Here is a 20308-nt window from a genome sequence, read left to right on the forward strand (position 1 = left end):
AGATGGCGCCAGCAGTAAACAGAATACATGTAATCAAAGTGAAGCATGTCACGAGCAATTAAAAATGATCTGTATGGAATAGTGCATCATCAAATACGAATATCGGTCACTCCCGTAAAGTGGAGCGGTGACATCGCACTTTCCAGTGAAGCCTCGCACTTTCCAGTGAAATCACCGCTCCGATAAATTTCAGTGATATGCAATTCAATGATACGATACGATAATTCCAATAACCGGTCCGTTCACTTTTCAATCCAATCTCAGATTTTTTTCGATAGCTTCCATTGGACAGATCGTATCGATTGTTACTTTCCATTGAAGTCACCGCTCCGGCAAATTTCAGTGATATCGTATCGATTGTTACTTTCTATCGTGATCCAAGACCTGTAATCGAAATATCATCAGTAAGATCGTATCAAGGATTTGAATCACACCCCTCTTTGAAAAGTATTGATCACTTGTATTTGTGACTTCTTGACATTGGTTACGTAATAACCGCTTTTAAAATATTCGTCATCCCTAGTGAATAGCATATAAGCCAGTTAACAACTACGCTACCCGAGCAATTGCTTTTGCATCATTGTTATATTACTGGGCTGCGAACCACAAGGTCCCAGGTTCGATCCTCGCGCATCATAATCAGCCACAAGATATTTCAGAGCAATAATACTTACAAAAATCACAGATCATAAAACAATTGACAATATTTTATTTTAAGTTTTTTCAAAACACTTCATAGAACTATTTGTGGACTTTTAAAATTTAAAAGTTCAATTAAAATAAGTGTAATTCACCATAAATATTTAAAAATAACTGGAACAATAATAATTTTACAAAATCGTTGGAAATATGCATTCGACATTTTGATTGGTTCAGAAGAACAAACTCTTTGATTTCAAGAACCGAATATTAGTCTGAACCTGCAAATTGCATTTTATAAACTGGGGATATAAAATTTATTCACTATTTCTGGTAACATAGATTGATTAAAAAATGTATTGCACTCTCATATTGCACATCCGATTCTTTTGATAATTTTATATAGAGTCTTAACTGTAACCTGTATATGAGATTCAAAATCAAAATTAAAAAGTAAACAAACACACAATTCAATGTTAGCTCGTACTTTGCGTTTTGCTTATTTTACTGGAAGACAAACATTTTCATACAATTGCTTTCGATCTTCTGCATTTAATAATTGCATAGCATCTTCTTATCTTAGACAAAGTTTTAATATCCATACTTCTGTTTCTATAAAAAAGAGTATGGATTTCGCTGAATCCAAAAGTAAGTGCATCTTTAAAACATCCGTTTCTACTATTAATATAAATATATATTCATTAATAATATGTGACAATAAAGCTCGTAGTGAAAAAAAAAAGGCCAATTACTTAAAGGGAGGAGGTAGTAAGAATGACAGAAATTCTTAATTTAATTCATTTATATTGTTACAATCACGGTTTGCTTTATTTTCTGTCGGTTGCAACTAATTTCTGTCATTTCTTTCAATGGCTTTGTAATAATTTCACTCGACAGAAAGATGCATACTGTTCTTTTTAATTTAAAATTTATAGCGCAATTTGTTTACATATTGCATAGATACATTACTTTTATGCAAACTGTTAGTTTAATTTAATATACCATTTATATTTATTGGAAATCTAAAATGAGCACATTTTAGACATAAATTGTGGATATAAAAATATTTAATATATGTAAGGCTGTGATAGAATCAAAGCTACATATTTGTGATATCAATATAACATTTAATCTGTGCTTATATTGACAGTAAATTTTGTGTTCCTTTGTATGTTTCTTTTATCTAAAAGTATAAAAAGAAGGGACTCTTAAAAGGGCAAAACAAATGAGAAACATGATATTCTTTAATAAATATATTAGCCGTGTGTGCATGTGATTGAAAATTATTTGATATTATTGCAAAAAGCAGTTGTAAGAGATGACATGCTCTCAATTAAGTTATTTTTAAAGAGTTTTTTTAAGTTATTTATTAATGGATTTAATAGAGTAGAAATCTTTGTTATTTAACTGAAATTTAAAATTGCTACATAGAAAATTAGTAAAATATGTTATTTCCTTTCATGTATTGCGTTTTAATTATATTTCAAATATGTCATCTTATTTTTAATTTCTACATGCATTTTGAAATTTAATTTTACTTTAAAATATCATAGGCATTCAAAATTATTTTTATTGCTTCATTGAGTGAATCAAAAGTATTTCTACAGTTCATAGAAAAAGCTCATATATTTAACCATTAATAAACATTTTGAGTGAGGATCAAAATAGGGGAATAATTTATGCATATAAAAGGTATTGGCATAAGTCAATATGTTGTATTCTCTAATTTGTTAATCATTTTGAAATATTTCACCAATAATGTAAGCCAGTTTTTAGATGGTGATTTTAAATCATACTTGAGTTATCTTTATATCTACTACTACTACTAATAATAATAATAAAAAAAGACTGTGTTTGTTTGTTGCTGCTTTACTAGCCAGACCACTTGATTAAAAGCTACCATAGGAGTGATTTTTTAAAAAAATTTGACTTAGAAAGTGAGTGAATTTTGCCATTTTTTCACAGTTACTTCTGAAAATATTACAGCATGAAGATAATTTTTGTTTAAAATTCAGATGATCGACTTAAAATACAAAAATTATCTTTTCAGTGATAACATTTTTTTAAAATTTTTATTCCTATTTTAATCAATTTTTTTATGAAAAAATTATGGCAATATATTTTATTATTGAAATGAATCTCAAGTTATTTTCATTATCATCCTGACTTTTTTTTTCTTCTATTATTGATAATCAAGATATGAAGATTGAATTTTTTTTTTAAATCTTAAATGGATTTGAATTTAAGACATGCTTCTAGTTACTTGTTTAAATTTTTTTTAAAAATTACAATTTTATTAAATTTTGTTTAAACTAGTATATTGTAGATATTGTGTTTGATACTAGTGTAGCCATATGTTTAAGTGCATTTAATTACTAATCTTTAAATTCAATTGTTCTTCATTAGTAAACATTTTCATTAGACTAACATGATATAATTTAGCAATTAATTACTGGTTGCAATACATATGATACCTATGTTGATTAAATGCTAGCATGCAATTAATATTCAAGCATCTTTTGTTGTAATTACAAATAATGTATAACTTTAGATTCGAACAATGGCTGGAGATTTTTAAAGTATGACTATTTTTAAATATTGCTGCACTTTTTTTTTATATAATTTTTTTTTATTGTGATATAATTGGATTTTTTTAACCAAATATAATTGTTGATTTTTTTTTTTTATATATAATTGGATATTTTTGGTTTGAATATAATTGGATATATAAAATGGACAGAAAATTAAGGAAATGCTTAGCAGAATAAACAGAATGGTGCAAGACTTCTAAAAGAATTTAAGTTATATGTCTATCAAAATTTGAAGTTAAAAACATATTGTTGAGGACATCACTACAATTATGTTGCATAAAATATTGAATTGAAATATGAAAATTTTGATTGAATTGGATATATTAGTCATATCGAAATAAAATTTCAATATGACCATAAAAATATTGAATTTTTGCAAACTTTAAAGGCAGCTACTTACTAATAAAGAAGGATATATCTGTATGCATTGTGCAGACCTATAAGGCACACCATTTGATCCAAAACTGTTAAATTGGATGCAAATAAACTTTTAATGATAAATGTGTGTACTTAAGAGTTTTTTTTTAATTTTAATTAAAAATTAACTGATATTTTGACATTTTTCTGATGATGGTTTCTGAAAATATTGCTGTACAAAACTGATTTTGTTACAATCATCATTAATTTAATTGTCGCACAATTTTTTTCTTAATTTCAGCAAATTTTTAAAAATATTTTGTGTGTTATTTTTGATAATACTTTTAATTATTACTATACAATTCAAACAGTTTTCATTATTTTTAAAAATGTTCTTCATTGCTGCAAGCCATTTCCTAGTACTTAAATAATATGCAGTTGCAAGAGCTGAAAAAGTTTCTGCAATAAGAAAAATATCCCAGAGATTTTCAGAAGGCTAATATTAATGCTACAATAGTGTTAACCATTTCAATGGCTGAAGAAGTACTTCAAAAAGTAATACATTCCAAAACAACTCAACAAAATTGGTTGGAATTGCACAAGTTATGTGAAGCATTTTTGGAGAACTAACTGTATAATATATGCATATAATTTTTCCAGTTTAGATCAAATGAAGGTGAAAATATAACAGATCATCTTTTGAAAATTAAAGGATTTGTTGAATAAATTAATATTTTGGATTACAAAACAAAAATGAAGCCACATTATTAAGAGCTAAAGTACAAGATCTTAGGTCTATTGCCAAATGAATATGCATTATGTATGTCTAATTAGTTATTTTTGTGTGAAAATATAGAATGGTTGATGAATTAATTATAAAATTATGCCGTTTTAAAACATTTGAAAGATCTTGAAAAATGATACAGCAGATGAACAGGAATCTTCTATAGGGGAGGGGGAATCCTGTGTCATTCAAGAATTTTGTGCTTAGTGTTTAGTCAAATAATTGTAGTTGCTGCCATAAAAATGGTCATGTCAAATCTTATGGTTGAGTCAAATCTTATCCCAAGTGGATTGTGGATGGATTATAGTTCCAAGATTGACCACCTAAGACTAATTTTATTTGAAAAAAAAATTAGGACTTCCTATACAGTCGCTACCTTAGAACTGATGTTTGTTGATGAAGCTTAGAGCTATATGCTTTAGTCTTTGAACAGCTAGTATATTAATAATGGTGCTTTACAGACACATCACCATGACTGACAAAATCTTTATTGATTTTGAAAAATTAATCTCTTCATGGAATTACTGCAGCAAATGAAAGCATTCAACATATGTTTGGTCAAATAAATTTAAAAACAAAATAAAATAAAATATTAAGCATGAAAAAAAAATATTTAAACTATACACAATCTATTAAAATTAGACAACATTACTCTGGAGTTTTGGGATTATATTAAAAATGTTGTGTAAATAACTAGGTTTTTTAGTGTTGTTAAACGTTAACGTTTTTTATTGTATTTAATATACTTGAGATTGATTGTTTGAGAAATTTTTTTGTTTGCAATACTCACTATTGGTAGATACATATTGTAAATATTTGCTTTAATTCTGATTAAATGTTGAGCAAAATTTAAAAATTATCATATAGAGAAGTTTACATCAAAATTAGTACTTTACAAAACTTACTTTCATATGAGATTTGCAGTTAATTCATTCTGGCTGTAATTTTGGTGCACTTAATAGTTTTTTTTAATAACCTGAATGTTTAACTGTTCAGAGGTTATTTCTCTTTAAACTAAGTTTGTGAAATTGTATTTTCTTATTGTAATACCTTTATTAATTTATATAGAGTTGCATTCATAGAAAAAAATGTGTGTGTGTTTTCTACTTTCAAGTATATGTATGTTTGTCTTAAAATTGTAATAGGAATGATAATAATTTTGATGCTTAATGTGGCATGTATTGTATTATCCTTAAAATATGCTTGTATTTTAACCTGTAAAATTAAATTATTTAGTAGTTTTATTTATTAATGCCTCTTTTTTTTTTATGTAGGTAAATTTTTGAATATGGACCTGAAGGAGAAAAGAGCTTTGTATCATTGTACGACTAGCTATAAAACATTAGATGATATTCCAACTTGGACTGAATATTCAAAAAATGTAAAAAGCATTCAGCCTTCTTCAGGTAACATTTATTACTGCCACTTTTGTTGAATTTTATAATTTTCATGAATTTTGATTAATAATATTTATGAAAAGAAGATTACATTATAAAATGTTTTGATTATTAAAAAGTGTAATTAATATTCAAACATTATTTTGCTTTCAGTATTTATAAATGTATCATTTTTGCTTTAAATATTGACGAAATTATACTTTATTATTTGAAATTTCATTAGCTTTTTAATAAGTATTTATTTTTGTCAAAATGTACTTTGTAGGTAACTTTCAATAAGAGTAATGTAATTTGTTTCATATTTTACTGTTAGTTAAACAAGTTTAAATAATTGCATGCTAAGTATTGTATTTTCCCATTGTTGATATAAAATTGTGCACAAAGTGTATTTAAGGTCATCGAGAACTAAGCCATTTAATGGGTCTGAATACTGATATGTGAGTCCTAGATCACCTAATATTTGCTTTATAAATGAACCTATCTTATCTTTGGATAACTGGCCAGAATTTAACAACTTTTTATCACAAGATAATTAATTATGCCATGTCTACATTTGGTGCACATTGTATATTTTGCTGAAACATATACTAATAGAGTGGTTATTTTTTTGATGCAAAAAGTAAGTATTGATTTAACTGCTGTTGTTCTAAACCATAATTTTTTATTTTCTTTTTTATGTGCTATTTATAAATTTATTTATTTTCTTACTTATTAATGCTCTTTATAATAAACTAAAATTGTGTTTTTTAAAAACTCATTCGTTGATTTATTTTTTAACAAATTTTTTATATCTAGATTACAAAAAGGATGAAAGACTGAACAATAAAGTTTCTATCTTTGTTGGTGATATTACAGCTTTAGAGATTGATGGCATAGTAAATGCTGCTAACAACTCTCTCCGTGGTGGTGGTGGAGGTATAAACTAATACAAATCTTATAAAGATTATTTTTTTTCTATTTCAGATTATTTAATCTTAACATTGGTATAAATGATTAAAATTTTGTGTTAAATCCCATGATTGTTTTAAACTTTTTTGTTGTTGTTCATAAAACTTATTTCCTTAAATTAATTAGTGATTGGGGTAATATATAATAAAATAATTTTTTAATTGTAGAAACATGTTAGATCGATATAAAATAAATAATTTGAACACTTTGCAATATACATAAATGCTCATTTCGTTTGAGGATTTGACACTAAAATCATGAATTTGTATTGATTATGGAATGCAGTTGATCAAAGGAAAAATGCATACAAAGCATTATTGATTTTCTTTACTTAGTTACGAAATACAAAATGTACGATATTGTATAAGTATGTAAACAAATCAATAACTGAAAATTCTTCATGTTTTTGCAGACTTTTGTATCGCTTAACTAGTTGCCCTTAGTGTAGTAATTTTTAAAAAATATCTGTATACAATTATGTTTATTATGATTTACAATCATGTGAATAATAAAGTTATGAAACATAAGAACATTCCAATATGCATAAACTATTATATTGCATAGTATAAAGTTTTATTAAATGTTGTTAAAATCATATTCCCCCCCCCCTTCTGTTATCATAGCAATTAAAGAATTCATTAATGCTGCAATCAGTATTTCAGATTAAAAAGCAAATAAACTTGTTAATAATCAAAACAAAATTGCTGAATTTCAAAACAATCCATCTAATGATTTCCTACTCTTCCAATATTGTTTATTGTCTGAACTTTAAATGTATTTTGAGTCACATTAAATTTCTGCAGAGTCGCAAACATTTTCACATTCAATAAGTGAGAAATTATCTGAAAATGAAAGTATGTTGTAAACTTTAAAGTCGAAGCTTTTTATTTAAAGGTTCTACCATAGCTAAGTTAACATTGTTCTCATGCTTTTTAAATTTAAGTTTATATTTTCTCATGTATTTGAAAAACCCTCCTAGAAAAAAAAAAAATATTTTTTCTTCATTACTGATAATTTTGCACACACTGATAATTTTGCAAATATAGCTGATTTAATATTTCAGTATTATATTTAAATTTTCTTTATATCCAAATAGAAAAAATCCTTTTTCTCGAATCAGTGAATATATAAGCCTCTCCATCAAAACTATCTTTAAAAGGATAATACAAGTCAGTTAAAATTTACAAAATAAATAAATAAAATTAAAAAAAAGTGCATTCAATTAGAATTTAACTGCTATTCTGTATACTAATTTTGACCTTTATGATACATATTAGTAAAATAATACTTGGAATCTGATTTTGCTACTTTCGCTTACTGGTTGAGAGTCAGTGATTAAAAATTCTTACTTCCCTCTTTGCAGTTGATGGTGCAATTCATAGAGCTGCTGGAAAATCACTTTTAGCTGAATGCATTACTTTGAATGGTTGCCCAACAGGTGAAGCTAAGATTACTGGAGGCTATAAATTACCAGCAAAATGTAAGTTTTAATGTACATTTGTTATAATGATTTTAGGTTAGCATATTTTTTGTAAATTGCGTAATCTTCTGTAATTTCACTGGCAAAAGTTCTTTCAGATATTGTAGAAGGCAGGTAACTTTTATATTTACAGTAGCTGACAAAAGTTTTAAGAGAGTATGTTTTTCTATCCTAACTTTTTCTGTGAGCAAAAGATTTTTTGCAGGGACTCATGCACACAATCCAGTAACATCCAGATAACATCTTATGATATCGTTATTGTATGTGAGTTCATGTTTGGTGGCCGTCTCCTTGTATATAAGAATAGTGTTGTAGTTTACATCAGTGATTGACTTCAAATTCCACACCTCTTGATGTTGATTTATTTTCTTTGGATTCCTGATATTGGAAGATCGCACACCTTTATCATCCTACGCATCCTATTGTTCTTTTCACACACAACATTAGTTGTGTACCTTGTAGGATGAATAAAACTACAAACAGTTCCTTACTATGTGACCAAGAGGTGACTTTGGTATTCAAAACATGCTGGTGATAGCAGTTATGAAACTTTTTACTATGTTTCTTTAATAATTAAAGGATGAGTGGCTAAAGGAGTACTTTTCCTTATCTTCATACTGAAACGAATACTAATGACATGAAGTTTTCCAGGTAAGAAATGGAATTCTAACACTTTAAATATTAAATAAGTTTCTCGTACTACAATGCTGCTAAATGGGTTTCATTCTTTATGTATGAAGCATTGCATATTCTAGGCAATCTGGACAGATGATTACGTAAAGATAATTTCTTATCTGTGCAAGGTTGTTGAAATTGTAAAGTCATTTGCTTGTATAGAATAGAAATAACAATAATGTAATTTAAAAGCAAAGTATGGGCTACAAACCCACTGTATTTGTGTGGAATTCCTCTGCTATAGCTACTGAGATAGCGAAGTCCTTGTGTGTATGACAATATCACATGTGATTAAGTCTTGTATTGTCTCTAAGCTTCTGCTTTCAGGTTTGATGTTTTTTAAATTAATATTTTTCACACATAACATTAGTTGTGCACCTTGTAGGATGAATAAAATTACAAACTGCTAATATATACCATTGAGAAATTTTGCTTACAGAAAAAATTGGGACAGAAAAATATATTTTTTCAATATTTTTGCCATCTACTGTAGTTCATGATTATTTTTCCAAAAAATGTGTCCACTAAGTGAATCAGATTTTCAGAATTTAATTCATTTCAAATTTATCAAAATTTTAACATTTAGTAATTTTCTTGTATGTTGGTGTATAAAAACTGCTTTTTTATACTGCTTTAAAGTTCAATTTCTTTTTTTTATTTCCATTGATATTAGACCATTTAGTTTTATTTCCATACAATTTTATTTTCAACTTTGGTGAATTTAAGAAGAAAAAAAAAAATTATTCTACATTGGCTGATGCAGTTGTTTTTACCATTCATTCTTTATTGACTGCTTAATTGTTTGCTTAATAATGAAGTCATCTTTCACAGTGCAACTTTACACAAAAAAATGTCAATTTACATTTCAACAGTATTTTAATTTCAAGATTTGTTTACTTATTTCCATTTTAAATTTAGTGAGTGTTATTTTTATATAATAATATGAATTTGTGAAATTGATATATAAGTTATAATAAAATAAGATTTAACAATTATAGAAGATCAAATATATATTGTTTTATAATCTAATCATGTTTTGATTGGTATTCCTTTTAATAGCTTTTAAACAGTATTGAATAGTGCAGTTAAGTCATTGAACTTTGTTTTTTTTTCTTTTTGTTGAAATTATTTGATTTCCTTACTACACTTTATTTTGTCTTTTAGTTTATTATTGTTTTCTTTCCTTGATGTGTTTTCAAGCTTAAAATTGGTTTGGCACAGCATGGCCAAAAATGGCCTTTGTGCCATAAAACCAAACCAAGCTTAAAATTGCAAAATATCCTTTTTAATTTCAATTAAAAATTGAAGAACATTAATAAAAATACTAAAGAAAATTATTTAGAATTTCACTTAAGTAACAGAAATATGTTAATAATAAATTAATGTTTTTAATGCTTCATTAAAGAATTAAAACTTTACATTATTTTCCATAAGGCTCCTGAAATGATACATTATAATAAAATATATATATAAAATATGATTTAATGGTAATTGATGAAATAATATTTAATGATAAATATGTTTCAAATGACAGTATCAAATATAATTTTAATGGTCATATACTTTATATTATTTATTTTATTGATTGACCTTCACTGTGAATTTGTTTATTGTTTAAAAATAATCATTTATTATCCCTTATTTGTATTGTTCTCTACTTTTTTTTCATTACTATCATGTGTTTATAGTATGATTAAATAATGATTTTTCATAATCACTGGTTGATTGAGTTGATTTTTATCAATTTTGTTTCTGGCATAAGATAATTAAAAAAATCTTTTCCTGGTTAAATTTTGTTTCTAGTTTTCCTAAAATTCTTATTTTTCAGATTCTGTATTATTATTTCATCTTATAGGATATTTTTCAATCTATAGCACTTGCTTGATTTTTTAAATATTAATTGTTTATTAGACAATATAAAAACACTATTAACTTGCACTCTATTGTTTATTTTACTATTATTTAACTTTTTTTTTAGATGTAATTCACACTGTTGGCCCTGTTGGAGAAAAACCTGAACTTTTGAGGAACTGTTATTTTAACTCTTTAAATTTGGCCAAAGAAAATGGAGTAAAGAGTATTGCTTTCCCTTGTATTTCAACAGGAGTCTATGGCTATCCCAATGAAAATGCAGCTCATGTTGCACTTAAAACTGTTAGAGAATTCCTTGAAAAAAATGAATCTGTGGTAAGTTTTCATTCACATTTTAGTTAAATTTTAATGGCACGAACATGTTTATTTTATAAATAGCAACAAGCCAAGAATCAACAAGATTGACCTCACCAAAATCTTCTTGTATACTCTCTAATAAAAGTACTTGTGTATTATTAATTACATGTATTGCTGAACAATACATATAAAGCGTCTATTAGTGTATGATCTTTGGCAATTGATCACTGCCATGCAGTTTGTATACAAGCACAAAAACACTGAATATGTGTTTTGAATGTCTTTGTTTTGAGTGATTGAAACCAAAATTTAACTCAGAAGTAAGGTGTATCACAAAATCTCATACCAAATTTCTTACATTTCAAGTGTTTTATTTTCGTGATTATCATAATTGCATGCTTATGAAAGTACAAATTGACAAACAATGAAAAACCTTAATGAATTTACTTCTAAATTTGATAATTATCTACAGTTTAGAATTATTTCAAAAATTTAACTGTTTATGTCATTTACATTGTCTTTTATGGTGCTTTGTCAATCTTTTACCTTATAAAAAATGTTTTAATCCGCTATTAAAATGGTGCATCACATTTTCTGTGATATATATATATTTAAGAAAGTACGAAGATTAATTTTGAAAAGTATTTTAGAATTCCTAATATAATTACTCACCATGTTAAATGTAATACTTACTATCTTAGTAAACTTAATTTATAGATTCCATATATATAAAAAAATGATAAAATAAGGAAGTATAAGGTAACTATATAATATCTCAAAAATATGAAAAGGATTACTATTTTCATTCTTTAGTTTTCAACACTGGAAGGAAAACAAGTTTAAATAAATTTTTTTCGGGGGGGGGGAGAGAATGATTTAAGAATCTCACTTCTTGTGACTTATGACAAAATTAAAGAATGCAGTTGCAAAAATTGCATTTTTTTTAAATATCAAAATTTAGGAAGAATTTTTATTAATGAATTTTTATTTAATGAAATATTGCTTAAAATTTCACATTCACCTGGTGCACATTCACATTTTCCCAGATATCTCTGTATCAAATCTAGCAGTTCAAGATCCAGCAACTTGTTTTGTAGATTGGCAATAGATACACTGGATCTTTTTTAGTAGGGATATATTCCAATAGTATATGTTTTTTCTAAAGATATGTATATCAATAATTTTATGAAATTCCTCCAATCAATCATAAGAAATTTTTTATAAATTTTCCAAATCAAGAAAAGTAACTATTTTTCTGTGAAATTAAATTCATAATGAATGTGGAAATCAAACAACAGAATTCTGGAAAGAAAGCTTATAAAAGAAGGCTACAAGGGCGGAAAAAAAAGTTATTTTTTCCTTATTTCAATTGTTTGGAACTTTTCTTTTCTTTATTTTTTATCTATATTGCTCATAATTCTTGTAAATATAATTAATTTTTTTAAATCATTGCATTAATGATATACTTTTTTTTTTTCCTTGAAAGATGGATCGAATCATCTTTTGCCTTTTTTTGCCTGTTGATGTAGGAATTTATGAATCTTTGATGCAGAAGTATTTTCCATTATAAAATGTAAGTAAAATAGAATTTCCCATTTCATCTCATAGATTTGCTTGTATTTACATTAGGCATCCTAAGAAAGTTTAATTTTTTCTTCTTTCCCTTAACTTTGAAACTAAAATATAGTAGAGATAGATAGTTAAGCCCAACTGTAAAAAATCTTCAATATTGGATGTGATATGAGAGAACACTAATTGCGAATATTTATATAAAAAATTTTGAAAGCATATTTACATCGAGAAAACGAAATCTGAGTTAACTATACCATGTGGAGTTGAGTTGCAACTGGTATGACACTTACACCAACATTCCTAAATATAAATAAGAATTTTTAATGTAAAAATTTGCTATAAATTGTACAAGGGACACAGTGTTGTTGATTGTATTACTTGTTTTAATAGATGATAGATCATTGCTTGCATTTAATTTGGAAGAAAGCAGCTCATTTATTTCATTGTACTTATTTCAAGAAAAAAGATTATTTCATTAATCAACTGAAAATTAAAATAACTCTAATCTTTATTTTTATTACAACTTTTTTGCCATAGATTCTTGCATCTTTTGAGGTATTATAGTTCTTGAATGGCTGTGACGATCTTTGAGGTTTCTATTTAGAATTGTTTTATGTAATAGCAATATTTTAGTATTTAAGCTTTTATTAAAAAATTTAGGAATTCAAATAATTGAAAAAATTGATATAGTAAAATACTAAGACAATAAATCTGAATTGTAGTTTGATTTCAATCAAATTTTCATTCAGTGCAATTTAAAATTTTGAATATTTTTATGTATTAATCTCATTGTTATGTCATCTGTCTCACCAATCTTAAAAAACTTCCATTCAAAAAAGGTTACTGCCACTAAATTTAAAATCTGTAATCAGCATTTTTTTTTTTTTTGTATTTTTTGAATTAATACATTAATGTGAATTTAATTATTTATTTCTCAGCAATTTTTTATTTGTTTTATCAAAGTGTTGGTTACTGATGCATGTTCATGGAATTTTGAACAATGCTATAACTTCTGGTAAATTTATCATAGTTTAATAAAAGCACAAATAGTTTGCTATAAATTAGAACTTTTCATTTATTTACATGCATTTGTAGAAATAGGTTATTTCAAATTTTCTTTATAAGCTGGTTATACTGTAAAATAAAATTAAAAATTTTCAGAGCCATTGTGTTTGTAAAATGCACATGAAATTGAAAATATTTAAATATATTCATCTTTTGTGGTTTGAAAATATAAGACTTTCATAATATTTCTATTATATAGCTTTATTATTATTGATATTTTTTATGATTTTAAACTATATTATGTGAATATCCTTTTTGATAACATAGTTTAGATTCATTTTAAGTTACAAAATGAATATGAAACAGGCTATAGTTTTTACAAATCTTTTTATGTATATTTTGTTACTTGATTTCTTATTGATTCTTTTATTCAGCATATATTTACTCTTTTTTTCCCAGTATTAGTTTTTTAACTTTCACAAATATTTTCCTTTGCAGGTTGGACTTTGTTGTGTTTACTTGTTAAAAATGAATGTGATTATTGAATGTTTGTAACCCTTACAATAAAGGGGGTTTTCTCTTTGCATTTTGTTTCACATAAATAACTTCAGCATAATCTTTGATGTTAAATTTGCTGCATTCTCTCTCTTTATTCTGGTTTCTTATTTGCATTTATTCTAGCTTATCTATACACATTTCTGAAGAGTGCACTGTGATTCTGTGTTCCTATTTGCATTTTATAATATAAACTTTATATCTATAAAAGAGCTCTAGTCTTAAAATCAATGCCAATAGTTTCTTTGTATTATTGTTAAACATGTATTTTCATTGCCAAATTGCAGTTGTCTTCATTTACAAGTATTAAAAAAGAATCTGTGTTCAAATAAAAAAAATACAAATTGTTTGCAAATATTTTTTCCTGTTTTTAATTTAAGAATTGCCAAAAAAAAAAAAAAAAAAAGAATCAATGTCAAATGCAGAAATTTTTATTTAATTTTTGAGTAAATGTCTGTTTGTTCAAAAATGTCTTGAAATTTAATAAATTATGTCAAAAGGGCAAAACAAATTTTTAGTGCTCTCTTTAATAATTCACTGACATTTTTTTTTTTTTTTTTTTTTTTTTTTTTACAAATACTTAAAAAGCATCTATAAGTAAATATGTGGAAAAAATTGTCCTCAGTCACAAATTTTTGCTTAAATTTTATCATTCAGAACTCAAGATGTATTGAGTCATCATTATGACTGTTTTTCACCAAATTTCATGACTGTAAGTATTATAGATTTGTCTTAAAATTTCATATATGTAAATACTCCCTTTTATAAATATAGATAATCGAATGGTCCCTGAATAAATTTAAAATTTTTGACGTATGGTTTCTATACTTAATGAGAATTTTCCTGCTGTGAATTAGTGAAATTAAGGAAAAAATTTAGTAAATGGATTGATTATTTATTATGAATATTGATTTACAATACACAATATAAAATATTTTTAAGCATTTTAACTATATTAAATATTGGTTCAAAATGTTCTGTTTATTTATAATGCTAATATTAAGTTGTAAATATATCAATAATAGAAAGGGATTTTCCACCTCCTGTGACATTGGTTATTCAAAACATTTCATTAAAATCAATGCTCTCTTGAACATAAATTTTTGAATGCTTTCTTTTTTCTGTTGATGGAAAATTTTTCTGCTGAGTAGACTTAGCTTTCAGGTTACGGTACTTTCTTCCTTTGTGATTTTCCAAAATGAAAATTAGATTTTATTTTTTTTATTATTTTTTTAATTTATTTTATTGATGAACTGCTGAAAACTTGCTTTATCCTGAGTATGAACTTTTACTTTTGTCTTTCTTTACATGCTTTAATTCAAGAAGTCGCTTCAAAGACATATCATGTATATTAGGAAGGAACAAAAACAGCCTTATTATTATTTTTTTTTTTTAGTTTGGTAATAGTGCGAAAAAACTACCTTTTATGTTCAAAAACAGTTTTTTAAAAATTTGGCTGCAGTATTACATTATGTTGAAATTCTGCAAAAAGCTTGAAATTTGTAAAAATTTGACAAAATGGGCTTTAAAATTTTTTTTCTTAGATTTTAGTTTGGTTATAGTGCGGAAACATTGTCGTTTAGGTTCAAAAGCAATTTCTAAAAATTTGGTTGCAATATTACATTATCCTGAGGTACCAAAAAAAAGCTTGAAATTTGTAAAAAATTTAAAAAAATGGATATTTTTTAAAAGGGTCTTTAAAAATTTTTCTTAAATTTTTGTTTGGTAATAGTAGAGGCAAGGTAGTTTTTAGGTTCAAAAAGAATTTCTAAAATAATCTGGATGCAATACAACAGTATCTCAAAATGCCACAAAGAGCGTATAGTTTTGTAAAAAAATTGAAAAATTATAAACTTGAATAAACTATTTTTATGAATTTTTCATTCATATAATGTTACAGAAGATGATTTTAAATACATATATAGGCATTATAATTGGAAAAAATTATTAATTACAATGTATAATAATAATAAAAAAAAATTTTTTTTGTCAAATTTCTCGTTTTTTACTTCTGTATCATTAATGATTACAAATGTTACAGCTGCAAAATGCTTGTTTTAACTTCATTGCCACAATAAATTGTTTTTCTTTTTTAAATTAAATTTTGGTATATTCACATGCGAGTCAATTTTTGCTCTTGTGTATCCTTCTCTTGCGATTGAACCACAGACATTTTGTGCCGATTTGGCCACCAATTTCAGATCTTTCCACTGATTGCAAGCATGTGACAAGGAAGCTGGGGAAAGTTGATCACTGAGTCCCCTGTACTATTTGGTTCAGCTTCAGATGCCTTCTGTATAAAGTCTTTGAGAGAGTCACTGGAAACATGTTTTAGTGGGGGGGGGGGTATATTTACATCATTTTCATGCCACACGATTATGTCAATGTAATCCTTTGCATCACAGTTTATATTTGGAACTTTAAAATTCATGATCTTTCTTTACTTTATGTTCTTTCTTTTAAAACCTTTATAAATCAAGTTCTTTTTGAATGCTTCCTTCATCAGCATGGACAAGAGGATATTTTCTGAAGCATCAAAGTACTCATTTCTTTGAATTATCTGGTCTGTAATGTTCTTGAGATCATCAGAGAGATTGCATGAATATGAGATAAGGTTAAAAAGATGTTTGGAATTATAAGTATATGAAAGTTTTAACTTAATATTAAACCATACAGATACTTCATAGTTTTATCTCTTGTCTTTTTGATGGATCTGGTTGGTTCGCCTCTTTTTGTAAAGAACACTGTTGTTCTGCATTATCATTGTTGCCAGGAATCGTTTCTGATACACTAGTATTTTTTGTCTGTTCTTGATTAAACTTAACTATTCTCTGTAGTTCTTTAATCTTTTTTGGTTCTTTCTTTCTCAAAGCACTTGTGGTAGCAATATCAAAATTATCTGTAACCATTTTTTCCTGTTGGAGTGTTGATTGCTTAGCACCTTTTATTCCATAAATTCTGTGAGACTGTAATAAGACTTCTCTGAAAATTTTCTGCTTTTAGACTTTAATAAATTTCTGTATTTAGCATGATAAGCTTTTATCATTTGTGAAATTCTTTTGCTAGAAGCAATGCGAATAAAAGTTCTTGGCCATATTGGTTCTATAATGGGAACTAAAGTGTCACATATTTCGTAAATAGTGAGTTCAACTTCAAGCAAATCACTCAATTTCCCAAAAATAGAAAACTCCGATATTTGTCTTGTCTTCACTAAATGCTCTGTCATTTCTTAATATTTGTCACTGCATAATAATATAGATTTTTTTCCAATTTTTGTCCGCCATGCATTTTTAATTTAAGAAACAGGAAATATTTTAAGGCATGTAAAATATTTTCCCAATTGGTAGTATATACTTCTCTGTAATGATTTAGAATAAGCTGATGGTTAGAGATTAGAGTGGACGTCCTATATATTATAACTTATCATTTTCATTAGTCTTTCTTTCTTCCATTTTGAAAATATTTTTTTTTTCTGACACTTGTTAAATTTTAATAACTTTTCTTCATGTACTTTAGAATTTTTCCATATCCCCATGGTTCATCATTCCAACTTCCATTTTATATCATGACAAAGTTTTCATGTAAAAAAAACTATATATATATATACACAAACACTAGCCGCCTTTGGCGACCAGCCGGTTTGGCAATATGAATGCTCATTAAAATTTTAATAATTAAATATTTTATGTAACTCCTACTTAATAGCTTCTTCCTCAAAATATTTTAAAACTTCAAATTTTAATAATCATATAATTTATTCATAATATTATAAAGGCCTTCAGCCATAACGTAATATGTATCTCTCTAATTTTCTGTTAGCACCCGTAGAATTTATGCTTTAAATTAAAGTGGAAATCATTAATCTGCAATTAATATAATAATATTTTTAACTGAAACGAAGCATTTTTTTATGATTACTGAAAACAGAGTTACTGAGCATCTAAACTTTATGGGCACTAAAGAATATCTTTCTTAATTTATGTAATATCTCCAGAATTTTTCAACAATATTTTCTCAGATTCATCAGGAGCAGATCGATTAATTACCAGTGTTTAATTTTAAATGCATCAAACACTAAGGAAATAAACAGAATCGTTTAGTCAGTCTAAAACCGGTTAAAAAAATTGTACTTAAAACTATAAGCATATACAAAAAATATATAACTCACATAAATTCAATTTGATTACAAAAGCACACATCTAACCTAAAAATAATTTAAATCAAGTCCGAATCTATTGAAACTAGTTGTCAACAATCAGAACACAATGCGCATGCGTGAATTTTCAACGCCAGTTATGGTATCACAATTGCGAGAATTTTCTACGCCATTTGGGGTAAACGCTATTAAGATTAGAAATTTTTAATTTCTTTTATACTGTTTTATTTTAATTCAAAAGTACTTCAGAATGAATCTGAAAGATCGATTAATTCACAATGTTTAATTTTAAATGCATGAAACATTAAGAAAATAAACAGAATCGTTTGAAATAATTGGTCGAAAGCATGTTAAGCCTAGCCTCATTAGCGTGGGAAAAAAAAATCTGAAGCCTTACTCATTTGGCGGTGGGGAAATGAAGATTTTTTCGGCGGAAAAGTTAGTTTTTAATTAATACTTAAAAATTTTAAAAAGGGACCCCAGGTGCACATTCCCGACCTGCAAGATATACATGTACCAAATTTGGTAGATCGATCAACAAATCTACCAAATTGGTAGATTTGGTACCAAATCGGTAAATCGATCTGCTCCTGATATATATATATATATATTCTTAAAATATATGAAACACAGCACTAATCAGATTGAATATAGACAAGGTTATTAGGTTATCCCACAAGTTCGCCTTTTCTTTGTTTTAATATGAAATGAATACAAGATATTTGTTGTTTAAGGCTGGTTTATTTTGATATATATGAACCATTCTACTCTTATCTCTTTCTTCTATTTCTCAAGAAGTTACAATATTTATTTTCTCCAAAATTGATGAAGCTTACTTGCAAAATATTCTTTAAGATGTGAGATTTAATTTCACTTACGGTTTTTAACCGTTTACCATGGAGAAAATTTTTTTTATGACTTTAACATAAAAAATAGTAATAGTCAGACGGAACAAAGTATGGAGGATGTGGAATGTTCTAATCAAACTAACAGCATTTCTGTCTCAACTAATACAATTTGCAATTTTAAATTGTCATGACGTAAAACGATACCTATCAGTCGTCAGTTCTGGCCGTTTTTCGGCTATGGCGGTTTTTAGTTAATCAAGTTGATTAACTCCATTGGATAATATTGATTGTTTCATTTCGAGAAATACGCTCGTCGAAGATTATACTTTCCAATCCTACCAAATGAACTAATTAACACTTCGGTTGAAGCCCCGACTTCGCGGCAATTGAAAGTCTATTTTTGATCCTTAGATTAAGCGCATTTTTTATTTTATTTATTATATTATTGATATAAAATTGAAATCTAGTCTCTAACCTTTTCAAGAAAGGATATCTTTCATACCGGTGGAGAAACAAATGGTACGCAAAAGTTGCAGTTCATAACGCCGATCTCCTTCAAAAAGTATCGAAGTCAAAAATTATAATGATTGACATATCTCATCTTGATCAGGTGATTATATATCCTGTAAATGCTGGTGGCATCTGCTATTTCGCGCGCATTATATCGAGAAATTGCAACGATTTGATGAAGTCCATACCCATTAATTGCTGGACGGTCGTAGTTTTTTTTTATCCCTTAGATCTAAATTTCCATGTCTAAATCTGTTTAAAAAATGACTGATGATCATATTAATCGTAACACCACTTGTGTATGATTATTAAATTGTATAAATATTATCTACAGAATTCTTTACACTATTATTGTGTTAACCATTTAACTGCATTCAACATGTTTATGCGCCTATCCAAATCTTCATATTGTGGTTTTAGTTTAGTTTAGTTATATTAACGTCCCGTTTGAAGCAACATTAGGGCTATTTTGGGACTGACCTCGTCATTTTGAACCGCGGTCAGATGACGAGGACGACACCTGAGCTGGCACCCCCTCTCCGCACCACACCACACCAGCGGGAAGTCGTTTGGTCATGAAGGATTTAACGTGCAACAGACCCCCTTACACGACGGTTCTTCG

At 26.9% G+C, this 20308-nt stretch overlaps 1 protein-coding gene across 1 annotated transcript; it reads left to right on the forward strand.

The window, feature by feature from the left end:
- The first annotated feature begins 1065 nt into the window (after positions 1-1065).
- Positions 1066-14492, forward strand: LOC129966484 (macro domain-containing protein CT2219-like). The gene is made up of 7 exons (XM_056080914.1): positions 1066-1287; positions 5646-5777; positions 6564-6683; positions 8080-8196; positions 10850-11058; positions 12527-12613; positions 14116-14492. Exons 1-6 carry the CDS (start codon positions 1113-1115, stop codon positions 12608-12610), a joined length of 837 nt encoding a protein of 278 aa, XP_055936889.1. The 5' UTR covers positions 1066-1112; the 3' UTR covers positions 12611-12613; positions 14116-14492.
- Positions 14493-20308: the final 5816 nt, after the last annotated feature.

Source organism: Argiope bruennichi, chromosome 1 (assembly GCF_947563725.1).
Source record: "Argiope bruennichi chromosome 1, qqArgBrue1.1, whole genome shotgun sequence".
In the NCBI taxonomy this organism is placed as follows: domain Eukaryota; kingdom Metazoa; phylum Arthropoda; class Arachnida; order Araneae; family Araneidae; genus Argiope; species Argiope bruennichi.